This window comes from Amphiprion ocellaris, chromosome 11 (genome assembly GCF_022539595.1).
Source record: "Amphiprion ocellaris isolate individual 3 ecotype Okinawa chromosome 11, ASM2253959v1, whole genome shotgun sequence".
Taxonomy (NCBI): Eukaryota; Metazoa; Chordata; class Actinopteri; family Pomacentridae; genus Amphiprion; species Amphiprion ocellaris.
In genome coordinates, this window is record NC_072776.1 from 8,742,058 (window position 1) to 8,753,530 (window position 11,473).

At 38.4% G+C, this 11,473-nt stretch overlaps 1 protein-coding gene across 1 annotated transcript; it reads left to right on the plus strand.

Annotated features, from left to right (window-relative positions):
- Positions 1 to 586: 586 nt before the first annotated feature.
- On the plus strand, positions 587 to 9,519 carry lnpa (limb and neural patterns a). The gene is made up of 13 exons (XM_023284302.3): positions 587 to 741; positions 1,574 to 1,676; positions 1,980 to 2,021; positions 4,321 to 4,508; positions 4,595 to 4,653; positions 4,742 to 4,782; positions 5,836 to 5,919; positions 6,006 to 6,057; positions 6,164 to 6,385; positions 7,443 to 7,548; positions 7,833 to 7,903; positions 8,208 to 8,363; positions 8,553 to 9,519. Exons 2-13 carry the CDS (start codon positions 1,650 to 1,652, stop codon positions 8,723 to 8,725), a joined length of 1,221 nt encoding a protein of 406 aa, XP_023140070.2. The 5' UTR covers positions 587 to 741; positions 1,574 to 1,649; the 3' UTR covers positions 8,726 to 9,519.
- The last annotated feature ends 1,954 nt before the right edge of the window (positions 9,520 to 11,473 follow it).

An 11,473-nucleotide genomic window follows, 5' to 3' on the forward strand; every position in this document is an offset into this window, starting at 1 on the left:
TTCTAATTTTATGTGTTCCATCTGAAAATTAAAACATCTGCACGGTAAATTTTAAGTATTGATTTTTTTTGGTCTTTGTTTGATTAGAGGTGGGACTTTCTATGTAAACCTAATGAACCTAATGCTTACTTTGTATTTGCAGCATAATGCATTGCATGATGTATGCTTTTTACTTTTTCTTGAAGATAGCTACGACTACATTACATTCATTTTTCAGACACTTTTGTCCAAAGTGACAAACATTTCTGGCATACAAATACAACAATTTTGGGTTTAATATCTTGCACAATGGTCCTGTAACATGTGGATGGAGAAAGCATTTTGTATTGAACTAACATCTTTCCAATTACTGGCCAGCCAATACTACTAGTAGAGCCAACTGATATTAAAAAACACACGGATTTCCATTATTGCATGCCATTTACACAGCTTGCATGTTAAGTTTGTTAGTCCATCTTGCTTTCAGAAGACATTCAGTGATGGGTGATTGTGCAGGATTTAATTTCCTGTGCCATGTGTGCATTTGGACCCTTAGAACTAGTTTAATCACTGCACCCACTGACTGTATATGAGTGGGCCCCGCCAGACAGACCAGACTCCCGTGGAGGCCCAGGAGCGCTCAGGTTCCACGCTGTTCTCTCAGTGGACACTCCCCCACGCTGGCACACACACCCTCCGCTAAAGACAGCTGGACTGCCTCCCTGCCACAGGCTGTTCAACCCGGACAGCTCCACTGCCAAGGTAAATATAACCACCCTTCTATTTACGGCCACGGAGCTGTTATTCATTCACTTTTCCAGGCGCATTATTCTGCTTCGCTTGTTTTCTACAAAGTCCGAGTAAACTTTAGCCACGTTAGCTGCTGTCTGTTATCAGGATGAACCACGGGCTGCAGCGGTGTTAGCCTCGCTAGCTAGCGGCTACATAAAGTTAGCTAGTATTACGACAATGCTAATGACGTGGATGTGCTAGAGGCTAGGAAGTTATTTAGGAAAGTGTAGCTGAAAACAGCGACATGACAGACATTCACGGTGCGGCTCCAGGTACCGTTAGTTCATCAGTGATTTTTGCTAATGGCGCCGAAAACACAGTGAAGTTGTTTAGGTTTGCTAATGTGAGTTAGCAAAGGGCGACCTACTTCAGCCTGGTCACTGCGAAACTTTTCAAAACACTGTTTGAATGTATATCACAGATGGCATATGAAGACTGCTGTTGAAGTGTTTTCATGGGACTCCTACCTAATGTGTGCCTGTGTTTGAATGTAACTACACGGAAGACAGTTAATTGAGATGTTGCGTCATTGCTCTACATTATATTAAAATATATTTCAGCTACTTTATTGACCCCGTTTAGCGTTAACTATATAAATAAGGCTTGATAAAAGCATATCAGTGCAATAAAACTCAACCGCACCATAAACAGCACCTTCCAAAGTGGCTGTGATGTTGTCGCTCTTTTTTTTTTTTTTTTTTTATCAAAAGCTGAGCATTAGAACATTCATGCACCAGCTGCACCTGCATGTAATATACTGGCAGTCGAGTATGTATTCACAGCCCATCACTGCTGTCAACAGGTGGAGAGATAATCTGTGAGAGAAAACCAGAGAAAGGTCCCAGTAAGAGAATATCCTGCTGTCCCTCTTCATCAACATGGGGGCTGTGTTCTCACGATGGAGGGTTAGTATTCAAAACTTTGCTTACTTTGTCTTTCCGTCGTTCGTTTCACAGTTATCTTTTGTAATACACCAAACTTTAGGCACAGACAGTCACCATATGTTTTAGGCATTTCAGATGTTTATACTCCTGCCGGCAACACATATTATCATACAAATAAACACACACCGCAGACAAATGTGTAAAAGTAGGAAGAAGAAAAAGGAAGTTTCTAGATCCTTTCAGGAAGTTGCTTGCAGAGAAGAGAACTGTTGTTTGCAAAGTGTCATGATTTAGTTTCTGTGACTCAAAATCTTTGTCTTACAGGCTAAACCATCCACTGTGGAGATTTTGGAAGGAATTGACAAGGTATGCTTTACTCAAACAAAAAAAAGAAACATTCAGCCTAGACTTGTCAGATGCTTACATTGCCAGAAATTCACAGAAGTGTTTCTGTGTGCATGTAGTGTGAAATAACATACTATAGAATGACCAAAGCCCAGCAAATCCATGCTTTAAATGCTTTGGAGCATTTACTGTTTAATCTGCACTGTGGGACTCAAGCACAATATGAGAAACCATAAAGTGTGACAATTTTATTGTGTCAGGGATACCAACTTGAACAAGAAACTGTGTCGCAAACTTTGCTCAAAGAAGTGGTGCATATAGACTTTATTTAAAAAAATAGATTAGTCATGCATTCTAAGTCAATCAGATAGAGATATTTTAGCATAAGGTTTAATTTAGGTGCATTCAAACTTGCGGACACATGAGGCTTTATCAGTGAAACTGACCGTAGGCATAAAATGATACCCAGTGCTCTTCATGAAGCCCACACAGTCCAGAATCACCCTCTTCTTCTGATCAGACTACTCACTCAGCTCAAATTTATTCTCACAGTTATTCTCACTTTGGCACCACACGAAGTGGGACAGATCAAGAGAAGGTTATTGGTAAATTGGGGATTTGCCTATGCAGTGCATAAAGGTAAATTCATTACAACTTTTGTTTCCATTTTGCTAAAAAGTAAAGAATTATAAAGTTGTGCTGGCTGTAAACAAGCCAAAAGTTTTATTTTATTACCTAAACCACTTCTTTTGGAGGTCAGATATATTTTTTGTAAATGTATGCATCTTTGCTTTAAAAAACACCTGCATAGTTAGTGGATGCCATGTATGTGACACGTTAAGCCTGATATTTGATGCAGACAGAATGCTGTATAAGCATGCATCTTTTCACCATAAGCGAACGTGTCAATGGATGTTAAATTGACTCCTCATTTGCTCAGTGATGGGGCTTTACTGCTCTTCTGCAGCTAAGCTAGTGTTAGGCTATTTCCAGCAGCCGTCCTTGGAGCAGAGACCACATGACTTCTTCATGTCAGGAAGATGTCAGGGGGCATTTCAGTTTTGAAGAGATGAGTGTTTTGTTTGTTTGTTTTGTCTGCAAAAATCCTGTCAACTGTGATAAAATAATATTTTGTAGCATTGTGTAGCACACATGCAAAGACAAACATACATGATGTTCCTACTTTGAGATCAGTTCATCCAGGGCTCAGAGTGACACACACACATGTTACAGTTGAACCATGGTAACCAAGAGTGAGTCCCATTTTGTGCAGCAGCTATTTTTGGATGGGCTTGTCAGCTCTCCAAAGCAGTGGTGTAACATTACCATTTAAATCTTAAGATGAATTACCTGTTTGTTCACTGTAGAAATAATAATGAATGACATGGGTAGGTTTGTCTTTGAGTGGGGAGGGTATCTAATCATGATTAGAGCAAAACATTCACGTGGCATGCTCCCCCTAGTTAATGGGCAGGTTGGATTGTACTTCTCTGTGGTGATGTGTGGTGTGGTGCGGTGCCAGTCTTGCTAAAGACACATGGCTTGTTTGTCAAAGGTTGGACTCCTAACCCTGATAGAATTTGCATCCATTTACATCTGTGTAGAAAGGTGACACCCATGTACAGTACTGAGAGACATGACACTAAGGCAGTGGCAGGACCACAACATTCACAGGATGAAATGCTAAGTTCAACGTTCTTAGTGTTCTCTGTTGTACAGTATCCTAGAGCCACATCAAATGGTTATTTTCTTCTGGGGCTTTTGCCATGTTTTAAGTTCATTCTATTATTAATTCCCCTAAATATTAATATTATAATAATAATAATTATTATTATTAATATTTAGGGGGAAAATAACACAGCAGGATGGCCCAGTCCAGCTGGAAAAATGCTGTGCACCATGTCGCTAAAAAAGATGTTAATAAAGATAGAAATACAGCATATTTCTTATCAGTGGAAGATGGACCTTGGTTAATAATTTCTTTGTCTCGCTCGTTGGCCTGTGAAAAATCCTTGAATAGCTAGATTGTTGAAAATGTCCTTTTTTATTAATAATTAATTTCTTTTCAAAAAGTACAGAATGTTTGGATGATATAATATTATCACAATATGAATAATGTACTGATAATTTCATAAATGCAGAACTACAGGTCACATGTATTTACTATATGAGACCAAAGTTCAAATATATGCAAACAGTTGTGGTTAACCTTCTGAAACTTGTGCTGATTGCAGTTTGAATGAGTTTGTTTGTGTTTCCAGTCACTGTCATATTAATAGGATCAAATTTGTGTTCTCACATAGTTCATTTTTCCTCACAGGATATACAGATTCTTGAAGACTATAGTGAGAAGTATCAAAGGCAGTTGAAGATATGGGTTGGACGACTGCTTCTGTACTCGTCTCTTCTCTACTTGATCACTTCCATAGTTGTGTATTTCTGGTACCTGCCTGAACAGTTAATGGGACGGCTCATATTGTCTCTTCCCTTCCTAATATTTCCACTTTTGTAAGTATATAAGATAGTTCATTGTATTTTTACTAAACTTAGTCTGATGTAACCGAAAAACATGTTTTTCTATTTTATTTTTTCAGAGTGTGGTTGCTTCGAAAACTGCTTATAATTCTTTTTTCACGAAGAACAGAAAAAAATAGTAAGATCATTTTACCTGTTGATACACAGCTGCCTCATAATGTTTCTTTTCTGTATGTTCACATTTTAAATGTAAATACTTTTTTCAGATGAGAAATTAGAGGATCTCAGAGCACAGAAAAGGAAAATAGTAAGTGACCTTTTCATATTTATCCAGTTTCATACATTTCATTCTCATGGATTTATATACACCACTATGGAACAAAATAACAGTAAAAAGAAAAAATAAGTTTTGGTGCAACACAAATTGTCCTAGATACTCTGGGGAACAGTTTCTTTAGGTAATTAACATGAATTCTAAGCATCTTAGGGAACTTTGCCACAGTCTGAAAATGATTTAGGCTGTCTCAGTTGCTTCTTTCATTTCATGCTGTTCCAGACTGACTGAGTGACATTTAGATCAGGGCTTTGTGGAGCTCTGTACATTTTATTGTTTCAAGTAGTTATATGGACATTTCAAAAATCCTGTGGACATTTAAAAAAGAAATTGTTGTGCATCTTTGCCCTGCACCAATGTCAGAAAATTGAGAAAAACATGTTATGTAACTCTTTGTCTATAGAACACATTGTAATTTTGATATTTATTGGTCCTCCGTTGAAGTAAAAAGTCATATTTCACTCTATAGTTATGTAGAAAGCTGTGTAGTTGTGCTTTTCTGTATCTTCTCAGCAGTTTGCAGCAAGATACTTGCTAATCTAGGATTTGTGTGTACAGCATTTGATTGGTGCAATGACTTAATCCAGTAAACCACTCTGCTAATGTCATTTTAATTAATAGCATTTAGTACAGGAAAGAAATAAATCTGAGAAATTGCTTGTCATCCTCTGTCAAGTCTAATAACTTTCAATAATTAGGGCTGATGGATTTTCACACTCTCCATTATCGAAGTAGTGAATGTAATTATTCTTCATATTATATGTAAACATTTAGAAATGTTCTGTGTTTGTTTTAAATGAAGATGTACAATTCAGTGAAGAAACTTTGTGCTGCCCTTTCTCAGTCACTTTTACTTGTAATGTTATTGTAGATGATTTGAAGATATTCATATTTAGAAATGCTCAGTAATTACACTAGATGATCATCAAATAATTACTCAGGAATATTGCTCCTAATACAGGAATGCTTTCTCCATGTAATGTAATGACATTTGTCCTTGTAATACCCTTTTATTCTTTTTTTCAGCTTGAAGAAGTCATGGAAACTGAGACATATAAAAATGCTAAAATGATATTGGAGAGATTTGATCCTGATTCCAAGAGAAAACATGTGAGTTTGTTTTTTAATTTATGTAAACCAAACTGACTGTGTTGGTTTTATGCACTTTATATTAAATCATTGTTCTCTGCATGAAGGAACTTGAATCCACTCCAGCCGGACCTCAGATGACTCCAAAACCAGGACAAGGTAGCCTTGAGTTTTGAAGCTTCTTCAGAAGACTGCACCATTTGCCCTACTTCTGCTCTGGCATTCCTTTCTATTGTTAAGCAACCGGCAATGTTTTCTGTGTTAGAGCTTCGCCAGCGTAATGTCATCCCAAAGACCCCCCCAGTGATGGTGAATCCTGCAAACGCTGCTGCTGCCCGCCCTCCTCTTGCCTCTGGGCCCACCTATCCTGGACGATCTTCCCACTCTGCTCCAGGTGGACCCCCAGAGAGGAGCCTGTCAGCTATGGCTGCTCAGCAGAGCTTGATGAGGAAGCCTGTGACCCCTGGAACACCTGTTCCAGGAGTCGGTGAGTTACCTGCACACAGGGGGACCGGATCATAATGTGGTCGATTAAGGTGTGATTTACTCTTCCCTGGCTCTGTGTCCCTTGTTGCTCAAAGCTCTGTGGTGTGTGTTGTCAGCAGGGCTGTGGTATGTTATGCCGTAGCTGTAATGGGTAATTGTAGGAATGTGTGATTAAACCATCTTGTTAAAAGGTCCAGCATTTCTTGAAGAGGTGTACATTTGTGAACTGACACTGGAAATTGGCCGCAACTTTTACATACAGTAAGAAATTATATTCATATATGTCTTTAGCAGCTTATAAAGATTTAAAACAGATAGGCAACGAGATAAAAATGTGTATATGGAAGACATCTGTGGAGTGTAGAGGTATTGAATATTCAGTATTAATTACTTCTGGACTATGACCACTCAATAGAAAAAATGCAAATAGGCTGAAATAGTAAAGGAAATGTGCTTGCAGAGTAGAGGAAGCTGCACGCTGTAATTGCCATGTGGAATGCCAACTGTGAGGTATGCACGATGCAAAATTACATTAACTATGATTAATTAGCCAGACCTGCGTTTGTTCTCTGGGCAACGGTGGTGGAATCTCACTAAATGTCTTTTAATGCTTACTGAAATTGCCTTTGGCATTGGGAACACCTCACAAATGGTTTACATGACTTGATGTTATCACCTGCTTCTGTTGGAAATTGAAAGTGAAAAGCAATTTGATACAAAGAGTCACCACAGAGTTTCCATATGTTGGTAAATTAATAACCAGCAGGATACTGAGACTCTGCCAAGTCTCACAGAAATGACCAGTCATCTTCCTATGATTGCTCTTGATGTTAGATTATATTAATTACTACTCACCCACACAGCAGGGATTCGGAACGTGCTTTGCAAGTGAGAGCTGACGTTAAGTCATTAAGAAAAAAGGGGCAGGTTTTTGTAAAATTCATCATGGTTTATGCAAAAAACAGTTTCACAGAGCTGTTACTGTAAGCAGCCTTCTGTTTATTGAAGTCTGCATTCTAGACTGCAGACTGTGTCTAACAGGCATTGATGTTGTGCAGGGATGCACCCCCCAGGCCCACCCCTGGCCAGACCTGTCCTCCCAAAGGAACGGGGTGCTATGGACAGAGTCATTGAGTATCTTGTTGGAGATGGTCCTCAGAACAGGTACATAACAATCTCTGTTCTCTAATATATGCACAGTCTATGTTTTATGTAGTTTCTTTTGCATATTACAAAAAAATAATGAAACACTTGATATGATAGATTTTATATATTAGAAATCTGCCAGATACGTTGCTTGTGAGATTAGTGTTACAGTGCAGATAACCTTCCAAAAGTAACACTGAATTAATTCCATGTTTTTATCAATATATTTTTGTTGTATGTCATGTAATGCCTGTTCACGTTTTGTTCGCTGTCTTCACTGAATTGTCTTTCCTTTCTCATAGATATGCTCTCGTATGTCAGCAGTGCCTGTCCCATAACGGCATGGCATTAAAAGAAGAATTCGAATACATTGGTGAGACTTTGAGAGTCGCAGCACTCTTTGTCAGTCTCCATCAAACACTGTGCCTTCATTTGCCCTCTAGCATTTGGCAGCATAGTATATCATATGGCTCTTAAATGCCTCTGCCACGACCAACTCCTATAAGCAAAAACAGAACAAGATTGAATATGCAAAGTGGTGCTACACATCAATCTGAAATGTTTATGCATCTCAGGCATTTTTTGTCATCGGTTCATATTCATATATATTAATCTATGTCTGTTTCGGAATGCATTAGTGGGGTTACATAAACTATATTTTATTTGTGTTGTTACAGCCTTCCGGTGTGCATATTGTTATTTCTTGAACCCTGCAAGAAAGACTAGGCCTCAGGCACCGAGACTCCCCGAGGTGACCGGTGAACTGAAGATGTCATCTGAGGCCCCGTTACCATCGTCTGTTGCCGACATGGATGACGTGCAGAATGTTTTAGGTAATGATGACTAAAGCAGCTTTTGTCCACACAACGCATATGAATCTAAAATGTTAAAGCAGATTTATATCTAAAATAAAATTCTGTTGCGCTTATATGCAATAGACATTTTTCTCTCCCTCCTGTATTTTTTAAGGCTTGTTTGAAGTGCATTCAAACCTAAACTGAAAAACTATCTCTAATTATCAGAGAAAACCAAGCTTGCTGATGTCCCTGCTGGAACAGATACCCCAGAGCCAGACACACCAACAACCACAGAGCTGAGTTCTGCGTCAGACAGCCAAAACACCCCAGAGTCACAAGACCTGCCCTCTGAGAAATCTGACGAAGAGCATGATTCATCTGCCATGGAAGTGGAATAAAACAAAAGAGTGGTGATTTCAATGCAAATCAGACTGGAACTTTATTCTTTGAAAAGCATGTAATAGCAGTTAGCTTATAAGTAAATGCCGTAAGTTGGAATAGCACAATAACAACCCAGCTGTTAATGTGCTTCTCAGCTTACAGAATGTCCTTTATTTGCTTTTATAGTTCTAGCAATAGTAATGAACTGAAAATGAAACTGCTTAGCGCTAACGTTTGATAGCACCTGCCAAACACCTTTATTCAGTGTGATTATATGTTCATAACAGATTAGATTGAATTCATTTTGTTTTTGATGTTGTATAGGAAAAAACTGTTTCTATGTTTTCTTTCCTTTCCATATTTTATTTGTTTTTGACTGAATTTCTGCCATTATTCTATCTAGGTTAATGGTAAACAAAAACTATATTGTGGGGAAAGTTTTATTTATGGGAAATTATTTATAAATATTTTTCTATAATGCTGAACCTTTCGTGACAGTGTTAACTGGGGTACTTTGCAGCACGGAGGTGCTAACATGTTTACGCAAATATGGTACCGTAATAGGAATGCACATACAGTATGTATTTATTGCTGAAAGAGAGGAAAGCAAATTTATGTGAGTACTGTGCACCTGCCATAAGTGCCTTTTATATTTTAAGCCTCTGCTTCAGAGGGTTGTTGCTAAAAACATTTTTACATATAGACAATAAAGTCTTTCAAGTGTTTTCAGTCTTAAATGACAGTATTTGTTGACTGAATGTATGAATTCCTTTGCTGTAAAAATATTACTAAATAAACTTATGAGAGCGCATCTGTGTGCATGTGTGCCGATATCTTCATCTGGATACATGTTTCTATATATACTAAAGTTGATTACTGCTGTATTTTTAGAGCGATTTCACATTAACTTCAAAATAACATGAGCAGCCACACTAACAGCCCCCATTTATTTCTGTTACCTGTATTGTGTCTTCTTGTATTTGTTGTATTTTTAACCGGTTCCCATTTTCTTCTCTGTCCAGCTTCTCACCAAGGCCCATATTTAAACAGTCCATTTTCATTAGCAGGCCAATTTTAGCTTGTGATCATTTTATTTTAGCTCATTGATCATTTCAGACAGTGTAAGATAATGGTGCTGACACAGAGCCTGACCAGTCTTGATTGCTTGACCCCCTTCATTTGCAACAAGAAAGTCATTGTGGCTACAAAGTTGCTCTCTGCCATCACATGACCCTTTTCCCCTGAAGATACACCGTCAACTATTGGTGAGGTCAACATCCCACATCTTCTATGGGTTTTGATAATGTATGTTTACAGAGACGTGACCTCCTGGGCCTTGTAATGCATCAATGTGACACCAACAGTAACGCCTGATTCCACCGCATGCTGTTTGAGGTTGACCTCTGACAAGAGCCGAACGGGGAAAAAAATGGGACATCAATAGGACAACGTTTGGATGTTTTCACACCACTGGGGAGGTTGTTCAGTATACATAGCCTGCACATATGTGCATCATCATAAGTAATATATCACAAAAGATCTCTGTGCTATGTGGTCTGAAAATGTGTGTTTGAGTAATATTTTGGATTGTACAGCACTGAATCATTTCTTGACAGTTTATACTTCACAGTCAGTAAAATTATTATCTGTGTGCAAGGTTTTCAAACCAATGTAGCAGCATTCAGCTTTGTGTTTGGCTTGTCTTTTTTAATACATGAAGACCTTCGCAGACAGATGAATGATAACAGAATAGTGAAATTGGGTTCTCGACTACAGTTAAACAGCTCTGCCTTTAAAGGTATTACAGTTACACTGGTGCTAGCATTTGTATGTGTGATGATATTTATCGGGTGGCAAATAGAAGGGCTATTTAGGCACAATCAATATTTGGGATGGCCCTTGAGCTATCTGATTTTTTACTGTAGTTATCAGAGTCGGCACTTAATTGACCACCATCTCAGCCTATTACATGAACAATTCAAAGAAATAGTGTTTACATAATGTCAAATTTAAAGACACACTCTCAGCTTTTTTGTGTCAAATCGCCAAAACGTTCGTAGGATTACATCTGGATTGCTATCGTGGAAACACTAATTGATTTTCAAGGATGACAAATGACACACAAAGCCCCAGTGCCAAGGTAATTTTGAGCAAGCGATGAAAATGTACAGTGGGGCTGTCCCAAGGTTCATAGTTCTTTTCATACTCATCTCTCACATGTGCATTCGAGGCCACTTGACTTAAATTTATACTGATCTTTTATTTATACCCAGAAAAAATGGCAGATAAGAAACATAAGTGTTCTTGATATTGTGTTTTGTCATATCTAGCAGCCAAAGATTGAAATCCTGCGAAACAATTTTCTGAAGAAATGAAAGAGCGTGCCCTCCTGAACCCTGGAGGAAAATAACCCCGCGGTGCGAGGCAGAATATGAAACAGAGGCGCAGAATAAGTAAAATAGACAAGTGCACCAGGCTTGTCACTTTTCCATTTGCTGCCCCCGAGTGTGAGCACTTCAAAATTCTCCTCATCTCAGCTTAGACCTTCATCGTTATGCTCTATCTACTGTACTGAATACGAAAAAAGTACCATATCAGACAAAGGTAATAAGGAAGGGAGTTTTAAAGATTTACTCTGTTTCTGTCAGTCACGAAGCAGAATGCAACAGGAAGAACAACAAAGTCATAAATATACAGCACATAGCCATTGTGCACTGGAGACAATGTGGAAAATGCTGTGAAGAGTGTCACAGAAGTAGTTAACA

Bases quoted from the DNA above. Each gene is read 5' to 3' on its own strand.
- lnpa (XM_023284302.3), top strand. From the start codon at position 1,650: ATGGGGGCTGTGTTCTCACGATGGAGG. The intron at 6,058-6,163 runs GTAGCCTTGAGT...TTTCTGTGTTAG, and splicing joins GACTCCAAAACCAGGACAAG to AGCTTCGCCAGCGTAATGTC. The intron at 7,904-8,207 runs GTGAGACTTTGA...GTGTTGTTACAG, and splicing joins AGAAGAATTCGAATACATTG to CCTTCCGGTGTGCATATTGT.